General features: G+C 38.1%; 1 protein-coding gene and 1 pseudogene across 5 annotated transcripts in view; one reads left to right on the plus strand and one right to left on the minus strand.

Moving 5' to 3' along the window:
• The window catches only part of LRRC9 (leucine rich repeat containing 9), a 115,044-nt gene extending 93,150 nt beyond the window's left edge, over positions 1–21,894 (plus strand). For 3 of the 5 annotated variants that reach the window (XM_044773679.2, XM_070513710.1, XM_044773684.2), the window contains 6 exons: positions 3,132–3,349; positions 7,555–7,623; positions 11,854–11,994; positions 16,472–16,616; positions 18,561–18,729; positions 19,598–21,894. In XM_044773679.2, the coding sequence (XP_044629614.2) occupies positions 3,132–3,349; positions 7,555–7,623; positions 11,854–11,994; positions 16,472–16,616; positions 18,561–18,729; positions 19,598–19,637 (782 nt within the window). In that variant the 3' untranslated portion in view covers positions 19,638–21,894. Of the gene's footprint in view, positions 1–3,131; positions 3,350–3,487; positions 3,580–7,554; positions 7,624–11,853; positions 11,995–16,471; positions 16,617–18,560; positions 18,730–19,597 lie in introns of those variants that run through there. The other 2 variants (XM_044773683.2, XR_006530143.2) reach the window with 2 other exon arrangements.
• On the minus strand, positions 10,498–11,405 carry LOC106846076 (small ribosomal subunit protein uS5 pseudogene; annotated as a pseudogene).
• Positions 21,895–22,390: the final 496 nt, after the last annotated feature.

The following is a 22,390-nucleotide window of genomic DNA, read 5'->3' on the forward strand; positions in this document are numbered from 1 at the left end:
GTTTAAAGGAAGGAAATATTAGGACTTGATGACTAACTAGATATATAAGGAGAGGAAAATAGTTCAGGATATTTTCATGATCTCATTAGAAGATTGGGAAAAAGGAGATACTAAAGCTAGATAAACTCGTTGAGATATGTTGCTCATTTACAATAGGAAAAAATCAGTTTGTGTTGTGAAAATTTTGAGAGATAAAAATGGAAACTCTTTCAAGCAGTAGCACTGGAGCACAGGGCAGGACTGGAAATGGATATTCTAGAATTATCCCAGTGGAGAGGACAGCTGAAGTCAAAAGTGTATTTGCTTACCTAGGATATAAGTATAGAGAAAGAATAAAAGTGTTGTGGAGGCATCCAAAAAGAGATGTGAAGACACTTCACCCCACCTTCCCACCCCGTCCCAGCATTAAGAAGGCTGGAGAAAAAAGAACCAGCAAAGGAGTCATACAAGAAATTTTAAAAGACAAACAAGAAATGCAGACTCTAAATGTCAGGAGAAGAGAGGATGAATGACCTCAAAGTCAAAGGATAAGAAGAATGAAGCCTCCAAAAAATATATCAGATGTAGACAATTGGATTCAACAAAAGGAGACCATTGGTAACCTTCAGAGGATCAGATTTGGAAACATGGGACGAGCAAAAGCCAAAGTGAAAACAGTTTAGCAGGAAGTGGTTGGATAGGCAGTAAAGGCAATGAATGGAGGCTGTGTTCTCAAGGAGCTTGTCCCTGAAAAGAAGTAAGAGAGCAAATGGTGACTAGTGAGGTTCTGAGCATATTTGGAGGTTTATAAAGAGGTGAAGTAGGTTAAAGATATTGAAGAGAAGGAGATCTTTCTGAGATCCCAGTCTAAAGGGGGATAAGGGTGAAAGCTGTAGAGGCAGACACAAATGCAGGCAGTGATAAAATTAGGCTCTGCCAGGGGCCACAAGAGAGCTTACAAACCTACCTTTCAGCTGTTGTGCTAAATTTGCAAAGGGAAGGTGAGTCTTTGGGGAAGGGCAGGGTGAGGCTGTAGGGAAGCAAATTAGATTAAGGCTCCAGTTTATCTAAAATTTAACTATTTAGTTAAATAAATGGGAATTTTTCAAACAATGGTAAAAGCTGCCAGTTATAGAAATGTAAGATCCCTGAAAGCACATTCAGCATAGTTGTTTGGGAGTTTTCTTTCTTAAATATGTTTAATGAGCCTTCTAGAATGAATAATGGCCAAAAATATGCTACCATAGGTATTATTCAGTACTTAAAGCTATCCAGTTGTGATTTACTGGATTAAAATATTGAAAGTGACAGTCTAAATACATAATTTCATGAAAATAATACGTTAACACAATTGAATCATTTTTCTTAATCTGACTTGAATAAACTTTTATAAGTACGGCTCTGATAATATTTCAAAGTCTGTGATTTAGTTCTGTGAGAAATTTTATTGAAGGTTGTGATGTTATCAAGAATAGAACAAAATAAGGTAAATTTACCATATATCATCAATTCTGAGACACTCACTTTTTATATTTAACATGACTGAAATCTGGTCATGTCTTAATTGATGGCGTGTCATTGTTTACCTAGCCAAGTTTTTTTCTTTCTTACTGTATGTAAAATATTGACATATGTTAACAATTGTTGATGTCTTAAATTCGGTGAAATATGTTAAATTTCATGGAGAAGGATTCCAAGATCATGGGATGACATCTTCAATAATATATTAGTTTGCTAGGGCGACTATAACAAAGTACCACAAACTGAGTGGCTTAAACAACGAAAATTTATTTTCTAACAGTTCTGAAAGCTAGAAGTGCAAGATCAAGACGTTAGCAGGGTTGGTCACTTCTAAGGGCTTGTACATGGCTTCTGCATCTTCACGTGGTCTTCCCTTTGTGTGTCGGTGTCCTAATCTCCTCCTCGTATAAGGACACCAGTCATGTTGGATTAGGGCCCACGCAATGACCTCATTTAACCTTAGTTACCTCTTTATGGATCCTATTCCCAGATACAGTCACATTCTGAGGTACTAAGGATTGGGACTTCAACATATAAATGTGTAGGGGACACGGTTCAGCCCATAACAAACAGGGAGGATGAATAGTGAATAAAACATAGTATGGTATAGTAGAAGCAGCATTGAGCTGAAAATGTAAAAGATCTAGATTAGGGCTAGCGTTGCCACTTTTATGTTTTTGAGCAAGTTACTTAATTTCTCTGACCCTCAATTTTCTGATTATTAAAAAGTGATCATCGGGGCCAGCCCGGTGGTATAGTGGTTAAGTTCACATGCTCCGCTTTGGTGGCCTGGGGTTCGCCAGTTCAAATCCTGGGTGTGGACCTACACACCACTCATCGAGCCATGCTGTGGTGGCGTCCCACACAGAAGAACTAGAAGGACTGAGGACTAGGGTATTCAACTATGTACCGGGGCTTTGGGGAGGAAAAAAAAAAAACAACAATAAAGAATTTTTTTTTAAAAGTGATAATAATATTTTCCATGTCCTATTTTGAGACTCTAATAGAAAACACATATAAAAGCATTTTGTCAACTCAAGGGTCCTCTTCTCATTTAAGTTATCATTGATACTTATAAAGCTATTGATCGTTCCAGTAGGGAGGAATCACAGAGTATAAAGAAAGGATTGAGGTTTTAAAGAGTGTAATGAATTCTTATTTGTTTACTGTGGCTGCATTGCAAAACTATGTTGAGAGAGAAATAACAGCATAATTAAGGTGTATTCTTCAACTTAAAAATACAACAAATCAGTTTATTTTAAGAAATAATTAGATATGCCTATTAGAATAGTCAGATATACTCAATAAGCATATCTTCTGCAGCATTTTTATACATCTACTTCTGTCAGTACCAACTATTTTAGTGCTTAACTATTGAACAGAGAGATTGGGTCAATTCAGTACATTGTGTACATCACATTTCATCTTTCAAACGAAGGAGAAATTTTACGAAATATTATTTGAGGATGATGCTACCTTCTGGTAAATTACATTTCCATTTCTCCTTGGGAATATGTTCCTTTTAATACGTCAAAAAAATCATTTGATAAAAAATATTTCAATGAAGATAGATAACCTTTTATTCAGAAAGTTTGGGCTCACTTGCCGTATCCTGACTTATCTTTTCTCAGGGAATGAAATCAGTCAAGTGGAAGGGCTTGACAACTTAGCAGTCCTTCAGGAATTGGTAGTGGACCATAACCGCATCAGAGCATTTACTGACAGTGCCTTTGCCAAACCAAGCTCTCTGTTGGCACTTCACCTGGAGGAAAACAGACTACGAGAGCTGAGCAAATTACAGCCTTTGGTAAAACTGGAGAAGCTCTTCCTCGGATATAATAAAATCCAGGTAACATTATTTTTGATTTGTGTTATGAGATTTACAAGCCTTAATTCCTCTGAACATAAAGCTTCCAAACACACCAAGATAAATTTTGCTAGTGTGTTAGTTGTCATTTACACGCCATGTGAATATTCTGTGATACAGAGGCATATAAATACTCGATGATGTACAGATCCGCACCCTGCTTCTAGACTTATCAACCTGACCAACCTGCATGCATCCACCCACTGATAAAGGTGAGATCTAAATGTTCTGAGGCTCATCTCAGCAGTCCTCTCTGAGAGAGCTCATTTCTTCCTGACTGCTCTTGGTCCAGGCTGTTTCTGCATCTCAATCCCAGACTTCCAGAGGCCCTTTAATCTTGGCGTATGTACCTAGTCTACTTGACATTTGAATCACTCCCAATAGCGGACTTTGACTTGGCTTTAATTCCATCTCTCCCACTGAAGGCGTCTTTAGATAAGATACTGTCTTAGTTTTTTTTTTTTAAGTTTTTTTTTCCCTTTTCTTTTCCTTTTTCTTTGTTTTTTTTTTTTTTTTTTTTGGTGAGGAGGATTAGCCCCTGAGCTAACATCTGTTGCCAATCTTCCTCTTTTTGTATTTTTCCCTCCCCAAAGCCCCAGTACATAGTTGTATATCCTGGTTGTAAGTCCTTCTAGTTCTTCTATGTGTGATGCCACCACAGCATGGCTCGATGAGCAGTGTATAGGTCTGAGCCCAGGATCCAAACCAGTGAACCCTGGGCTGCCAAAACAGTGGCATGTGAACTCAACTGCTACACCACTGGGCCATCTCCCCGCCTTAGTTTTACCTTCTCAGAATTCAACCTGTTTCCATTAGGCCACTGCACCTGAGCCTGCCCAGGCTCTCTCCTGAGATAGTATGCAGATGAGAGGGTGGAAGGTGTACATAACCTCATACAGCCCTAACATTTCTCTTAGTGTTTTGACGATGATCTGTTAGCCCTCCTTTTACCAATTTTACTACTTCTGTCCATACCTCTAAGACAATCTCAAAGACAAACTGAACTGTGGACTCGCCCTCAAGAGCAGGGACCGAGTCTGTTTTCCCCACGTTTGTGTCGGTATATAGCGTAGTGCCTGGTAGATAGTAGATATGTGATCAATATTTGTTTGTGGCTCTACTTGCTAGAGTTCAGGGAACCTTTTCTGGGGTGATGTAATAGCCTGTTCAAGGCTAGAAGGAAATCATGAACAGTGCCCTTTTCTACATAGCAACTAGGAATTAGACTTACAGAGAAAAATGGCGTACAACTAATTTATCCAGGTTGAAACAACATTCATCTGAAAAAAGCCTGTTAAAACTGGCAGATTCTTCCAAATCTTTATCCAGAAGAAGTCTAAATTAGGAAAATTGCCATCCTATGTGAAATCTTTCCGGTGATAGCAACTGAGCTAACAGAAAAGATTGTCAGATCAGACTTACATGAGTTAGAGATCTCACCCAGTCTCAAGCTTAACTAATAATTTCAGGGATACACAGGGGCTGCGACATTCCAGTGTCTTCTCAGGTACTTTCTTTCCACGTCTCACACACAGTCTCTAGCTTAGAATAAAATATGGATCCCCAAGTGAGGTTTTCTGGGAGTGGTCTCACACATCCAGGGAGTGTTTCATTTATGAAGTCTCTCCATGTTGTGTGTGAGCTTACCTGACATTTTACAGGGAGCCGTACTTGATAATTCTGTAGATTCCAGGCTTATGTACTACAAGCAGTCCTTAACCAGGGAGGTCCTGCTAGAAGAATTTCATAAATAAGGACCTTCTTAGCAAATATCATTGGTCTATGTGACAGGACATCTAGTTACCCGCATACTTACAAGGAGATTGGACCAGGTAAACTGCTTTTCCCCAGGAGTGTCCTTGCCCTACTTCCCACCCTCCTCACTCCCCGCCGAGGAACTGAACGGAGGGCAGATCAGCTGATATAGCAACTTCCTCCCCAGTAACTTAAAAGGATAATGCCCAGGCAAGCTTACTTATTATCAAAATTTAACATAGCTAAAGGACAATCTGTATGATAAATCACGGGAGATTATGCATATATCATTTAATGAAGGAGTATTGATTATTTCACGATCAGCCCTTCTTTATTTTTATCCTTGAAATGATATTTTTCAGAATTTAGATAGATCATTTTACCATTAAACTTATTCTAACCATTAATATTGTAGGACCTTAATATGACCACACATTGAGCTAGGAAAAATGCACTGGAAGGAATAAAAAGATTAAGTTGGGGATTCTGTTTGACTCTACTGAAAATATTATGTTCTTCAAAATTCTTAACTCTCAGTTCGCATTTTCTTTTTGGGAGAGATTTTCTCTCGATTCATATCAACATGGGTGGTCTGACACCAGCATTAATTTCCACAACTGGGCAATCCGACTATAACCCTTGGGTTGATAAAGATTTATAGGATAGGAAGACGTAAGTATAGAAAAATTAGCAAAACAACAATGCTTCAAATGAAGATATATGCAGTCCCTTATTAACCTACTTTAAAGTCTTTCATAAACTGCATATCCTTGCTAACAGATTCCACCGTGAAGCTTTTGGCTTAGCCATCATGACCAATTATGTAGATTTGGAAAATTCTTGCCTATAGTCTTGCTTCTGCAGGAGGAGTCAGAGAAACACAATGAAAGATGAGTTATTTAATTCAGCTTTGCAGTCCTGTTTGATCCCTGTGTCTGAATGACTCCCCTCTATGTCATCCAACAACTCTGTCTACTTTTAAACATCTCAGTAATCCCCTGAGGCTGGAAATGGCCCCAGGAAATAGTCTATTGCTATTTCTTGCCTAAACGAAAGCCCCCAATCCAGACTTAACTATTACGATTATTGCCGTAAGTGCTTATCCTGACAATATACTCAAAGGGTGACAACCACTGTTTAACAGCTGGCTATCTGGGGAAAACAGTCCTAATCAATAGCATTTGCCAATTTCTATGGTATAATTTCTTCCACCATAGCCAATTTCAAGCTAAAACACCATCTCACAAAATTCCTGAAAATTTACCGGTCCACTTTTGTGAGTCAGTGTGAAGTAACTCCAACACACAGCTATAAAAAGTAACCAATATTAAAAATGGGAAGCCATCAGCCCTCTCCCCCCAATTATGAATATATTAGTTTGCTTGATCTCTTTAAGACTTTATACCAGCATTATCCTCTAAAAATTTAACCCTCTGTTTCTTTCATTAACATTTTCTATGAGAAATAAACATTTTTATTAGAAATATTTCTCTAGTGAACACTGATATCCTCCATTTAATTTGAGAAAATAGTGTAAGACTTTTCACATTTCTCTGCTTTCCAGTCAGGCTTTGGTTCCACAGATAGGAACTGCCTGTGAGTCAAAATACACAATATCTCTATAGATACCTGTCAGAGCTTTTTCAAAGTCCTCCTCTATGATTTTCCATTTCCAAATGTCTAAAATAGGTCTAAATTTTATTTATAGTGACTAGATGAATTGGCTGTATGTCCACTAGTCCTTCCAGATAAGAAGAGGAGCATATCAGTAACTTTGTTTTATTGCTATCAACTAGCAACAACCTTAAGCTGAACTTATTGCCTAAATTTTGTCAGAAATAGCAATTTAGAAATAATTTTGCAAAAGCTAAATTGTATTTGCAAACATTCACCCGTGTTAAATAAATAATAATAAATAATCCCATCTAGTACGGAAGTCATTCAGCTAGAGAGATAGTTTTTCAATTTTATATATTTCCAGCAAATATATCAGGATGCAGTCCATTCAATGTCACATGCTGCTAATTTATGGTTAAGGTTGTGTTTAATGTGTACCTTTGAAATTGTTTAAACTGGATCCACCTTCTTTTCCGCACTTCTGGGTCAACCCTCTGGGGAATTAACCAAATATAATCTGAGTCCTAGAATAGATCGTCACTTTTCTGAGAAAAAATTCGGTCTTTTCTTGCAAGTGCTGCTGTATGGCCTGTCCCCCGTGCTCGAATGGCATCTTTACCAACCGTGGATTTGGAATCAATAGTACACAGATCTGTCTTTAATCAACAGTACAGAATATTGTCACACAAGCTCGCTTCAGAGGTTTCAATCATGAGCTAGCTGCAATCCAAAACTTACATATAATTACTGCAAATTAGTCTACATTTGAAGATGTTGGATCTAACCAAATAACTTATTGCTTAACTTTTGAGCAGGATATGGCAGAACTGGAAAAACTTGATGGTATCTCTTCTCTCAGAGAGCTTACAGTTTATGGCAATCCGGTGAGTACGTTCCTTTTCTAATGTATTAGTTAATAAATTATAGTTGTATATAATTTATTTTTTATAATGTGCGAAAGGATTTGATTTGATTCGTTCCCATGTGTATACACAGTCGTCCAAGCACGGTTTATTGACTAGTGTCTTCTTCTGACTGATCACAATATGAACTGCCATTGTCATATATACGAGGGTCCTTTTCAGGCTCCTACAGTGTCCTCATTGACCCATTTGTGTAGCCCTGTACCAGTATTACACTGTGTTAATTACTAAAGTTTTATATTAAGTCTTGATGTCTGCTAGAGTAAGCACCTCTAATTTTCCTTCTTTTCCACTTTCTCCTCTTTATCTTTCTCCACTATCTTGGCTATTCTGGGCCCTTGACACTTCCTATGAGTTCTGGGAAACAGCTTCTCAAGCTACGTGAGACTCTTGTTGATATTTTAACTGGAATTGCATTGAATTTACAAATTAATTTTGGGAGAAATTTGCCTCCTTTTCTGTTGGAGCCTTTGAAGGGATCAAATGAGTAGCTCCCTTATTCACATAACATCTGAACAAATTGAGAAATATGACCATTGCAGATGGAAAGGTAACAATATTTTGCTTAGCTTAGTGAGAAAGCCAAGTGGGCCTCCTGACAGATCCCAGAAATAGGCAGTCATGATCACCTAGAAACAGGAAATGCTTGACTGAGGCCTTTCCACCTGGGAGGAGAGCTTCTCCTGGAGGAGCAGGGTGCCTTCTCCCAGCAATAAGCCCTTCCCAGGAGGAAAGACAGGAGCTAAACATGCCCAGATCTGCAAGTTCCGTCAGTCTGCTTCCCTGCCGGAGAAGGAGGGACGGGGCTGAAAGAGCCCAGTAGTGCCACAGCACGGGACGTCCCGCCAAGGAGGAAATAACAAGCAGCAGTCTCCCCTAATATTTACAGTATTCAGCCTTCTCATTCTTAAACACAAATATCCCTACATTTATTTTCAGTCCTTCAATAAAGATTTAAAATTTTCTTCCAATGCTTTTAATCATCTTTGGTTATATTTATTCGGTTGCTTTAATACCTATTATTTATTTATTTATTTATTTATTTTGAGGAAGATTAGCCCTGAGCTAACTACTGCCAGTCCTCCTCTTTTTGCTGAGGAAGACTGGCCCTGAGCTAACATCCGTGCTCATCTTCCTCTACTTTATATGTGGGACGGCTACCACAGCATGGCTTGACAAGCAGTGCCATGTCCACACCCAGGATCCAAACCAGTGAACCCCAGGCCACTGAGAAGCAGAACGTGCGAACTTAACCGCTGCGCCACTGTGCTGGCCCCTTTAATACCTATTTTAAACAGCATCTTTTTACATTCTTCTAATTGTTTGCTGCTGGAATACAGAAATTCTGATTTTTGCATATTACTCTTCATCTAGGAGGCTTGCTGAAGTAAAAAACAAAAAACAAAAAACATTGCTTTAGCAGCATTCTAAAAGTTTTGATATGTGGTGTTTTTCCTGTTTTTTTTTGAGGGAGATTAGCCCTGAGCTAACTGCTGCCAATCCTTCTCTTTTTGCTGAGGAAGACTGGCCCTGAGCTAACATCCGTGCTCATCTTCCTCTACTTTATATGTAGGATGCCTACCACAGTATGGTGTGCCAAGTAGTGCCATGTCTGCACCCGGGATCTGAACCGGGAAACCCCAGGCTGCCGAAGTGGAACGTGCAAACTTAACCGCTGCGCCACCAGGCTGGCCCCTGTTCTTTATTTCTTAAAATCTACTTTCCAAAAGATGTCTTCTTTAACCCATGAATTATTGAGGTGTCTGTGTGTGTTCATTTCAAACCTATGAGGCATTTCTAGTTATCTCTTTGTCATTTATTTCTAATGTTATTATTATAGTCAGAGGAGACAGTCTATTTATATAGTCTTCGGTATTTATGAAACTTGCTTTGTGGCCTAGAATGTTCTGATTTTTTTTACTCAATTATATGTCTTGGGGATGTCTCTCCATTAATGTATATGTATCTACTACATTTTTTAAAAATAGATTGTTGGGGCCGGCCTGGTGGCACAGTGGTTGAGTGCAGGCGTCCTACATATAAAAAAGTAGAGGAAGATGGGCATGGATGTTAGCTCTGGGCCAGTCTTCCTCAGCAAAAAGAGGAGGATTGGCAGCAGTTAGCTCAGGGCTAATCTTCCTCAAAAAAAAAAATAATAGATTGTTTATTCATCCCCTTTTCATGATAGTTTCTTTCTTTCTTTTCTTCTTTTTATCATTATTATTTTTTTTTTTTGCTATTACAAACAGTGTTGCATACTTTCTCTGTGTTGTCAGTCCCTAAGATCACCCCACATTCAGAGATTTGCTAGAGGGACTTATGAGACTTAGCAGATAGTTTATAAGTGCACTAATAAGATTTATTACAGTGACATAATGAGGACACACAGCCAGGTGATGAGGGACGCCTGGCAGAGTCTGGCAGGAATCCAGGTACAGGCTTCTTTATACTCTTTTTCTCCCTTGAGGGCTCACACAGTGCACACTCCTCACCCAGCAACAAAAATGCAACAACATGTGTGTTATGTTTCTGTCCAGGGAATCCCATTAGACTTAGCATTCAAGAATTTTGTTGGGGACTGGTCACGTAGATACCCTATGCCTATCATGTACCAAAATTCCAGACTCCCAGAAGGAAAGCAGGTTGAGCATAAATCATATTGTTTGTGTGAGTAGTCTAGGCACAGTGAACTACCCTTATCAGTTAAAGAATGGTGGGAACCCTCCCAAAATCCAAGTACCAAACGCTAGTTAAGATCCATCCTTGCCAGCAGACACTTCTAAAGATGACAGCCTCAGACCTACTATGTTAACTGTCTACACACCTTCTTACACACGTGCAAAAAATTTTTTTAACAGGCTTAATTCACTTTATTTTTCTTGTATAAAACTATGTGGTAGCCACAGCTGGAGCCTGGGTCCTCTGCATGGAGACTCTGGTGTGGTTCTTTACAAGATGGTCAGTGAACTCCTGATAGGGAGACTTGGTGAACACGGTCTCTTTCCAGAGGTCTGGGGTGAGATAGCTGTAGGTCTTAGAGATGGCATCAAAGGTGGCCTTGGCAAAGTTGCCAAGGGTGGCAGTGCAGCCCCTGGCCGAGGTGTAGCAGTCGTCAATACCAGCCATCATCAAGAGCTTCTTGGGCACAGGGGCTGACATAATGCCAGCGCCCCTGGGGGCAGGGATGAGGCGCACCAGCACAGAGCCACAGCGACCTGTCACCTTGCAAGGAACAGTATGGGGCTTGCTGATCTTGTTCCACCAGTAGCCTCGTCGCACCGGGACAATGGAGAGCTTGGCAAGGACGATGGCCTCACAGATGGCAGTGGCTACCTCCTTGGAGCACTTAACACCCAGATCGACATGTCCATTATAATCCTCGATGGCAACAAATGCCTTGAACCTGGTCCGCTGGCCAGCACGGGTCTGCTTTTGCACCGGCATAATCTTCAAAACCTCATCCTTAAGAGATGCCCCCAGGAAAAAGTCAATGATCTCAGACTCCTTGATGGGCAGGGAGAAAAGGTAGATTTCCTCCAGGGACTTGCTCTTCATGTCTTTGACCAGGCGACCCAGCTTGGTGACGGGGATCCACTCCCTGTTCTTGGTCCCGGCCCCGACCACGGCCGCGACCCCCGCCCCGGACGCCACTGCCGAAGCTTCCGCGGAAGCCTCCACGGCTTCCCAGGCCAGGGCCCCCTGGGCCCTCCAGACCCTGCCGCAGGACCGGCGTCATCCGCCATTTGGTGTTTTCTCGAAGAAGAAGCACGTGCAAAATTTTTTAGAGTAGGTTGACACTATGAAGTGATGGATAATACACTTCAGTAGATGTGTATTGAATTAAATTGGATAGTGCGTATGGGAAAGTATCGCATAAGTTTCAAGCTAATTACTTAGAAGTGAAATTTATGTTATAATCCTACTCATCAGTCGGGATTGCCTGTAGTAATGAACGATATTATATATTCTAAAAAGAGACTAAACCTTCAAATGGTAGCCTTGGTTAAAAAAAAGTTATCTTCATTTAGGGAATTGAGAAATCTTTCAGAAAGGGAGCTCATATTTGTATCATCTAATATTATAAATTAGATATTATCTATCTTTGCTGCCTATGCTAAGTTTTCTTCTCTGTAAAGGTTAATCTTTGAAATAGGTTTTTAAATGGAATAAATTATTTTTAACTTTATTTAGATTTGTAGAAAAATGCTACATCGCCACGTGCTCATATTTCGACTGCCTAACTTACAGATGTTAGATGGAATTCCTGTGAATTCAGATGACAGGGCAAAAGCTGAATTTCACTTCTCTGAACTACAAGCAAAGAAAAATTCGGTAATAATTGTATTATTTACACTTTTCCTGTGAAAATATATAAATTATTAGTAAATAAACATGTTGTATTGTGGCATTTTTACTTAAATGTTTAAACCTGAGCTATGATGTTTTTATAGATTATTTTAGTATCTATTTAGTGATTACTGTCAAAGGCAGCTTGTTCTGGTGAATAGAGTGCACACACACAAAAGCAAGGGAAGCCTCTTTTTCTAATAACGTACTTTGACATAAAGCAAATTATTTAAAGTCTGTGTGCTTCTTGCTCAATATGTCAGACAGTGCTAGAAGGTAAGAAACTATAACGTATCACTTTTATAAACAGAAACTAACAATAAAACTCTTTCCATTTAGCAATGGGAGGGGAAGGGAGGAATTCTCACCTCAACTCTGTGGACTGTGTAATTCATCTAGCAAGAAAGAGATATGCTTCTTTTCTTGTATACTGGCAGAATAATGGGGCCTTTTGCCCATGAACCCTAAAAAGGTACCTCACCATGGTGGGAAAGAGAGAGAGCAAAGCCACAAAAGTATATCATTAGGAAATTCTGTCATTGACCACCCAGATTCTTTATGACCATTCTACAAAAACTAAATTTAACCTAGAAAAGCTGTGTTTTTTGTACAAAGACGTAACATGATTAGAGCTGTGCCCTTGCAAGGTTTGAGGAGAAAGAGGCTGGCAGCAGGGAAACCAGTTAAGAGGCTTTAGAATAATCCAGGAGAGAGATGAAGTCTAATGGGATTCCCGGACTAGGGTGGGGCGTACTAGGATGAGCCTCTGACATAAGTGAAAGCCAGGGAGCAAAGACATTCGTCAATGACAAAGATTTCTTTTAAAAGTTATATCGAAGGGGAAAGAGATAAGTCTACCGAAGATGCTTCAAAGAACTCACCAGTTCCCCGACCCTCCACTCTCTCTGTAAAACGAACTCCCTGATTCCCAGGGCACAATGAGCGTTCGCTATGAGGCGGCTCCCCTCTCGTCCCCTCCACCCTCAACAGTAGATTCACATATTTGTCAAGAGTTGGCTGTTTTTTTCCAAAACTTATGTCAGTTCTTGTACTTTAAATAAACAGATATACTGTAAGTGCAAATTTTTAAATTAGTATTTCTATGTTTCTGTGAAAACCAATGGGATACTTTGGAAAGTCTGGATAAAGACCAGTCTCACACACAAACACACACACACATACTCACACATAATGTCAAATTAATTGAGAGAAAGAAACTTGTAAAATATGGGAGAAAACTGTGAAAATTCAGACAAAATATATAGGAAAATTATTTTTAAAAATCAAGACATATTCTGTGTTCAATTTTTCTCCACATGTCTGTAAATTCTTGCTATGTTAAAAAAATCAAAACTGGAAATTGTAGGCAAAACCTTAGGGGTAGATTTATCTAAGAACAATCAGATAAAATACCAATCAAGGGACTCTTGCTTCCAGAAAAGGCCTTGGCCCTCCATCAAAAGATTGGTGTGTGCGTGTACTATGTTTTGAATTTTTTAAAAAGATAAATATGAATTCTACATATAATTCTTAATTATTCCCTGACTTTTTTATTAACTTTGACTTTTTCCGATTAACCGAGGGGCTTCTATTACAGTAGCTGCAGACACCTGCAAGACTGAAAGTTGTACAGTGTTAAAGATTATCAGATTAGGCAAAGGAAATGGGTTCATTTGTGGGTTTTATCTGCGAAAATTTTTCTAAAAACTTTTTTTTCTTTAAGATTGGCACCTGAGCTAACAACTGTGGCCAATCTTTTTTTTTTTTTTGTCTGCTTTATCTCCCCAAATCTCCCCGGTACATAGTTGTATATCTTAGTTGCAGGTCCTTCTAGTTGTGGCATGTGGGATGCCGCCTCGGCATGGCCTGATGAGCGGTACCATGTCCACTCCCAGGATCCGAACCAGCGAAACCCTGGGCCGCCGCAGTGGAGCTGGAGAACTTAACCACTCAGCCACGGGGCCGGCCCTAAAAACTTTTGAAAGAGAACAAATAATCCAGTAAAATGTAGTTCAGTGATTTAACCCTCCTTTCCCTTTCTCTATTTTATATTCCTGGAGCAAGTCACTTCTTGCTTTCAGAAGTGGAAAACTCAAGGAAACTTTAGTTTCCTAGCGCTGCTGTAACAAATGTCCTCAAATTTAGTGGCTTGAAACAATACGAATTTATTCTCTCGCAATTCTGGAAGTCAGAAGTCGGAAAATCAGTCTTAGAGGACTAAAATCAAAAGCATTGGCAGGGCTGCGTTCCTTCCGCAAGCTCTAAGAGACAATTCATTCTCTGCCTTTTCAAACTTCTGGAAGCTGTCCGCATCCCTTGGCTCATGGCCCTTTTCCAGCAATGGCAGCACTCTGACCTCTGCTTCCATCAGCACATCTTTTCTGACCCTGACCTCCTGCCTCCCTCCTATAAGGACCCTTGCGATTGTACTGGGCCCATGTAGATAATCCAGGATAATCCCCCCGTCCCAAAAGCCTTAGTTTAATTATGCCTGCACTCCCTTTTGCAGTGTAGAGTAATGTACTCACAGGTTTTGGAGGTTAGGATATAGACATCTTTTTGAGGGGGGCATTATTCTACCTACCACACCACATATATGAGGGCACCAGTGAGAGACCTATAAAATTGTCACATTAAAATTTATAAATTCTATTTTAAGGTAACATTGGCTAAATTTGGAAAATTACATATAAATTACACATAAATTCACTAAATTACATGTAAAGAAATCACTTAGAACAACTTTAAAGATCCCAATTTCCATATATATTTTGAATTGGTCTAATATACCAGAAAAAGTGCATAAACTCAATTTTAGTCAGTGATGAGTATTTCACTAAAGGGTTTGCTTGTTGGCTATTGCTTGCTTTTTCTCATAGGGTGAACTCAGACTTTTCCCATTACTATACTGTGATGTTGTCTTGAGTGATTCTAGGTACCTATTCTTACCATTCAAATCAGTGCCATATATAATCATTTAATTATCTTCCACTTATTCTATATGTAAATATTTTATTTAAAAAATGTTTCTGTGGGCCAGCCTGGTAGCCTAGTAGCTAAGTTCAGTGCACTCCACTTCAGCAGCCCGGGTTCAGCTCCCAGGTGCGGACCTTTACTGCTCTCTTAGCAGCCATGCTGTGCTGGCAGCCCATGTACAAAAAATAGAGGAAGATTGGTACAGATGTTAGGTCCGGGTGAATCTTCCTCAGGAAAAAAAAAAAAACAGTTTTTGATTAATCTATACATGGTTAGTTAAATAAAGGGGGTATTTGAAGTCTTTATTTTAGAGAGATTTATTTTAAGATTCAATAGTAATTTTTATTTTCATGGCTTGAACAAAATTGAGTCACTATTTCTTTTAGCTGTTCAGGAGACACAAGAACAGAATACTTTTCAAGTTTATCAGTTCAGTCTAATATATTTTACTTTGTTTTATTTGCTGCTGTTCTTTCTTTTTTAAAAGCAGATAAAGAAGGAATAAATGAAATCTAAAGTTCACCTTTAAACCAGAGTTTAAGTATTTTGGCACTTTGGTTTCAGAACAAAAATTGACAACATTCTAGATTAGAGACAGGAAGAAACTCCCACAAAGGAATTAGTTAGGGAATTTGACACTGGCTGGCCTTAGTAAAAGGCCCTTAATGCTCATTACGAAGCTGCACTCTTGGTAACACTTACTAAAGAATGAAGGAAATTGGTAATTTTAAACAAATGGCAAAAGCCTATATCTCTGCGTGAGTTGAATCACATCTTCAGAATTCACATTTTTAAAAGTACAAACAAGGTCAGTCTTAGTGAAGACAGAGCAGGCATAAATTTCTAGAGAAACCAAGTCTCCAGGCTGAAATACTTCTCTCCTCCATTTGCTGATTCCTGAAATTCTTTCGAAAGTCTCTTAATCCTCACCTAACTTAAAATGTCAACACTATTTAGAGAGTTAGCACGTTCATTAAAAATGATTTTCTAAGATGCTTTTCTTAGTCCCCGTTTTATTTACTTGTTCATTCTCGAAAAACTAGTTAACTGCAAGGTATCTATGGAGAAGTATGAGGGCCACAAAGATATAGAAGATATAACTCTTACTGTCCAGAAATTCCTGTCCAGAAAAAGAGAAGAAACAGTACAAGGAAGAAAAGCCTTAATTCTCCTTTTCTTAATTCTCCCCCTGCCTTGTTGAGACTCTCCGGAAAGAGGGAGGCGCCGCCGCACTGTATCCTTTTGATGCGCCCCGATGCCACCGCGCAGTCTGAAAACACAGACCGCGAGCTTCTGAGGGAGGTGAAGGGCTCAAAAGTCTGTCGTTTCACAGTTTTTGCCTCATACCAACTCTGAGTTTAGGCAAGCATATAACTCCTGACCTAAAAAATTGTAAGTTATCAAGTGGGGCTTGTGGTAAGGACTAAACCTATTGATCTGAGTTTTGGAAGTGAGGTGTTCTTAACTGTTTTATTTTATTACGTAGTTTATTCCTGTTACCAACCCTCCTGTGGATGGTGGATCATTTGGCCAAGTGAAAGCTCCTCCAATAAAGATAACAAATGTAATTCTTCCTGGTGGATTTAGCCATTACTTGCGATCTGACTTCACTTTTACTCCTGAAATTGAAGGTATTTTGACAAAGAGTTTCAAAGTGAATGTAAAAACATTAAATTTAAAACAAAAATCTTGGGGCCAGCCCGGTGGCTCAACAGTTAAGTGTGCACGTGCCACTTCGGTGGCCCGGGGTTCACTGGTTTGGATCCCAGGTGCGGACATGGCACCGCATGAGCCATGCTGTGGCAGGAGTCCCACATATAAAGTAGAGGAAGATGGGCACGGATGTTAGCTCAGGGCCAGTCTTCCTCAGCAAAAAGAGGAGGATTGGCAGTAGTTAGGTCAGGGCTAATCTTCCTCAAAAAAAAAATTAATAAATAAATTTTGAAAATAAAACAAAAATCTTACTTTGATTTCTAATACTACTTAAAATTGCATGTCTTTTTTTTCTGTTTTTTTTTGTGTGAGGAAGGTTGGCCCTGAGCTAACATCTGTGCCAGTCTTCCTCTATTTTATGTGGGATGCTGCCACAGCATGGCTTGACAAGAGGTGCTAGGTCTGCATCTGGGATCCAAATCCCAAACCCCAGGCTGCCAAAGTGGAGTACACGAACTCAACCACTACACCACCAGGCCAGCCTCTAAAATTGCGTTTTAAATTTACATTTCCTAAAATTGCTTGTTTGTTCAAGTTTCACGTGGCTGTTCTGATTTCAAAGAGTCCGCAGTATTTTTTGGTTCTGCTCAATTACTGGTATGTTGTAACGAAGCATTTGCTCACCATTTGAACTTTGTGATACTTGCGCAATGATTTCCTGACTTATTCTCAAAGCTTTTATTTCATTTTGTGTATTTCATAGCAAATGACTACTAAGACCAGTTCGTTAGTCCATCCTGCTAAAAGTAGAAATCAGAGGTTTAAAGATAGTTGATAACAGACTCTTGAGATACGAGTGGTATCTTATAAAGAGAAGATCAGACCTTATCCTTGAAACTACGAGTAAAATATTCATGAAGCTGACAGTAGGAAAGAGTTTCAAGAGGTAGAGCTCTCGAGGAGTGAGTATATGAAAAGGACAGTGCATAAAAATGGTTCATTCTGTTATATGCATTCTGATTCAGGCTTAGATCAAGTCTCTTCCCTAATTCCAGATCTTCCCGGGCTCTCAACTTGGTGAAACTGGGGGTAGCTACTCCTTCTCTGAGGGCTTACCTCTTCCATTCGTTTTAATATCCCACTTTGCCTCAGACCGTTGTCAGACAATAAAACTGAATGTCACCATAATTGTAAAATGATCTAAGAGCCCACTAAGAATAGTAGATTGCTCTATGTGATTATTCTTAAAGGAAACTCTGTTAAAAGAAACCCAACATAATTTACTCTGTTGTTATTTTTTAACTGATTTTTCATACTTCTACATACTTCTGACTTCAGGATTTTAATGATAGTAGAATGTGCATTTTTTGTCCAGTAGATACAGCTATCAGTAAAATAGGACAGGCCACGTTGTTATTAGTCTCCTTAATAGTACTATGTCATCTTTAGGAATGTCAACCATAGTTTTTTGTTTGTTTTTTTTTTTTGACGTTGGTTAAACCCTGGATTCATCTCTATAACTTCCTTCTCAGATATCTTTCTTCAAGATTCATAGTGTGACTATTTTTGAGGATTTTCTGGAAAAGTCCTGTAATTTCTTCCCTAAATTCTGGCTGTGTTGCTCCAATTTTTATTTTGAGAAGTATGGTCGCTTTATGTGTACATTTAGTATAGCACACAGCTCTGGATATCTATATTTTTTAAAATTACCTAGAAAGGATCAAATCGATTCACTAGCTCAGAGAAATTTAAGTGGTATTAAGTGCTAGAAATATATTCCAATTCTATATTTTTATTTAAAATTTTTGATTTATGTTATGAAATATGTATAATATAAATTCAGCTGAGGAACAACCAAACTTTATTACTTGCCTTATTTTTTTACTTAATGCTTCTCATTGTTTCATAATTCCTAATTTCAGACAAAAAAAACAAGAATGCAGGGATTCTGACAAATAATCCTGGGAGCATCCATGCAGAAATAGCTTTTCGGCAGCTCAGAGGGATAAATCTCTCTCCATCTCTTTTATCACGTCAGAATGTGGCATCTGCAGCTTCACAAATGTATCAGAGCAACCAAGACGAGGGAAGGTAAAGCTGTTCTGTGTTTTAATAACATTTCTCATCAATAAAGAAAAACCTCCCCAAATTTGCTAGTCATGTATAAAAGTAGGAAATATTGTTATATACTATTATATATTTACTGTGAGAGCGGGACAAACTATCAGCATAAGGCTTCTTCTCCCACATTCACCAAACCTTTCCCAAAGTCCAGTACATTTACACCATAATTTAAAAAGGCTTAGAAATAAGGCTCTCAAGGTAGAACAGTGCTCACCTAGTACTTATGTGAGGGAACACTGAAATAATTACCTGAGAACTACTTTTAAATGTATTCTCTCCCAAGTCACTTCTACTCACTGAATATACAAAGCAGTTCACTTATATTTTGAACAGCAGGTAAATTCAACTCTCTGAAATCACAAAGGCCGAGAATTTGGTAAATTCTTCAAACCTCTCCTTCTAGTTCCCACTTGCCCTTCCTCCAGTCTGGTGCTAGTGGCCAGCTCAATGCCTAAGAAGCTGCTACTTCTCATTGAGAATCCACTCTGCTGCTCAACACCTGTGCACCTAGATTGCCCATTATTACTTGTGCCCAGCTCTTCGTAGCCAAGCTCCAGCTCGTCTATTACAATGACCTGCTCAGCAGCAGATCCAGCTTAGGCCTGGCTCTTGCCCTGCTGATTTCCCTGCTATCATCAGTTGTGTCCCACTGAGTCCTCAGGATGACCCAACCAGATAGTCAAAAATAGGATCATTTTCTCTTTTGTATTGTTTTTTTGAAATTGTACACATGTAAAATACAGAAAGTATTTACTGCAGAATTACCTTAAGTTAGATGATCCATTAAGAAATTTAATCACCATTATTTGACTCATAAATATTTTATTTCTGACAGAATTCCTGGCAGCCACTTTCCAAGATCAAATCGAATGTAACTGCCTAAAGAGAAATGAACACACACCAAGAAACCTATTTCTGTTTAGTAGTTGTGCAAAAATTAGCAGACAGTGTTGGTGAAAAAAAATAAGATAATCAAGTTACTTATGTTACTAAAGCACTTCAGTTCCACGTGACTATACTCTCCATCACCCTGGTGAATTTTGTTTAAAATCACCTCTCTTAAACTTTCTTTATGGTTATCATAATTATTTGTTTGGATTTCTGTATTAGAAAAATCATAAACTATTATATCATATAACAATTTGAAAAGATACAAGTGACATAAATTTCAAAGAATTAAATATTTAGTTCTGGTATTGGAAGCATTTAGTTGCAAAATCTCCTTATGGCCTGTCACATGAAGATACTTAGAAAAGGTAATTTTCGGAAATAACATACTTTCATTTGTAGATTATCTGTTCGTTTGGCGTTCCCTAAAGCTAAAGCGTACATTTCTTACCAAATACAGCTATTACTAGAGCAAGTTGAGTTTTGCTAGTTGAACTACAGAATAGTGTTCTAGGACGGTACTTTGAAAAAAATACCCTCAAACTAGGTCTCCCCTAAGAATTGTTCAGAGATGCAAGTCATTGGCATCAATAGTGCTTCCTGAAGGGGCTCACCGCGCCTGCAAGCAGTCACTCACGCTCTGAGAACAGAAGAGCACTGTCATACAGAAAACTCACTAATTGTGCCCATAGTGAGATCATTTTGCAGACAGTTTTAGGGTAAAAAGAACACATGTTCAAACTGAAAAGAAAACATGTTCAAATGGGTGGACATATTTAAAATTTGGACCCTTAATAATTATATTTCACTGCAAATAATTTTCCTAAAATATTACATTGTCTGGTACTAGGACATATCACAAATCAGTCAAATATGGTTTTCAATCTGCTTGTTCATTTATTAAACACAATTCTTTAAATTAATGACTAAATTGCCAATCATATTTTGACACAAATGGGCTCTATGATTCATGAAGTATTGTATTTAAATTTTTCAAGTATTGGTTCAACACTGCATGTAGTTTTCATACTATTTTATATATTCCTTACATGAAAATAAATTATTTTTACTAAAATATTTGTATTTTATAATCTATCTGGAAATAGTTTTAAATACATTTTGGAAACTATCTAATTCCAATGTGTATGCAACAATTTGTATCTTTTCTTCTTTAAATGCTGTATATTTGTAATTTAATCATGTAATATTTAAAATTTCAAACCTAATGCACATTGATTTTACACTTCTTAATGTGTGGTTTTTAAACAACTATTACTTTTAGATGGAAATAGTTAAAAAACAACTATGCAGTTCTTAAGATGTCCAGAAGATGTCTTTGTTGCCCTTTAGTTTTGACAACTGCTTTCATTACAGTGTTGTAAGGGTCTGCTCTTCACTATCTATTACTAACTTGGCATCATCTAATTTTTTCTTTTATGATTATGTATCAATCAAATACTGAATATATGTTACTTTGATAATAAAAAGTGTCTTTTTAAATTACAAACTGACTGGGGAAAAATAAATGTAACAGATTTTCACTGGAGAAAAATTTACGAGAATAGAAAATTATAAAGCAGGAGAAACATAACTCATTGTCCAGCATCCACTTAACATTTGGCATATTTTCTTTTAGCCATTTTTCCTATGCCTTTGTAATATATTTGAGATCTATCATTTGATTTTTATGTACACATTGTTAAATTTTGATATCATTTCTATTATAAATTTTTAATTACATCTGAATTTCTTCAGAGTAAATTAATTTGTAATACACAATTTGATAATAAACATGTATTTAGGCCTTACTAGGAAAATAGATACAGACCCAATCTTAATAACATTTTTACATAAATATGTGATAAATAATTTCGTATAAAAGCAATGGGGGGGGGGCTAGTGGTTATGTTCACACACTCCACTTCAGCAGCCCAGGGTTTACAATTTCAGGTCCCAGGCACAGACCTATGTGCTACTCATCAAGCCATGCTGTGGTGACATCCCACGTACAAAATAGAGGAAGACTGGCACAGATGTTAGCTCATGATGTAAACACACTCCCCTGGGACTGCCTAGATAGGTTAAGCTGTTGGTTATGTGCAGTTCATAAAGCAATAGTTCTAAGTTCATTCCTTTCCTGTTCAACAAAACAAATGAAAATGTAACTGAATGTGAGGGATGTTTTTATAGGAGTGACTTTAGATCTGCTCTAAATTATTTTTTAAATAAATCATTTGCAAACTGAAATTTTAAGTTATAGTTGCATGTTATTTGTAACACACATTACAACTGATTGCAACAAAACAGGCAGGTAGTGCTTTCAATTTACAAACCACTAGCCCATGTTTTACATGGAATATCCTAATAACACCCCTAGGAAGTAGATATGACCTGTACTGCCTCCATTTATAGATAATGAAACTGGCTTAAAAGGAAAAGAGTAGATATTACACCAAATCCTAGATTTTTTCAACTCCAAATGCATTGCTTTTTCAATCACTACAAGTGAATTGAGATTTAATTATTACTAATGTGCTATTTAATCAACTATTGTAGAGCCCTAATGTATGCAAAAACTATAAACTATTTGTTCAGTCTCTTCCAGTGTATTTAGCTTAGGGAAAATGTATAATTTCTAGAGTAAAATTAGTTCTTTGTTCCCCGACAATGTCTTGATAGGTTTATTTCACATGCATGCATATGCATGATTATATGACTTATTTTAAATTAAAGGACAATT

This window comes from Equus asinus, chromosome 7 (genome assembly GCF_041296235.1).
Source record: "Equus asinus isolate D_3611 breed Donkey chromosome 7, EquAss-T2T_v2, whole genome shotgun sequence".
In the NCBI taxonomy this organism is placed as follows: Eukaryota; Metazoa; Chordata; class Mammalia; order Perissodactyla; family Equidae; genus Equus; species Equus asinus.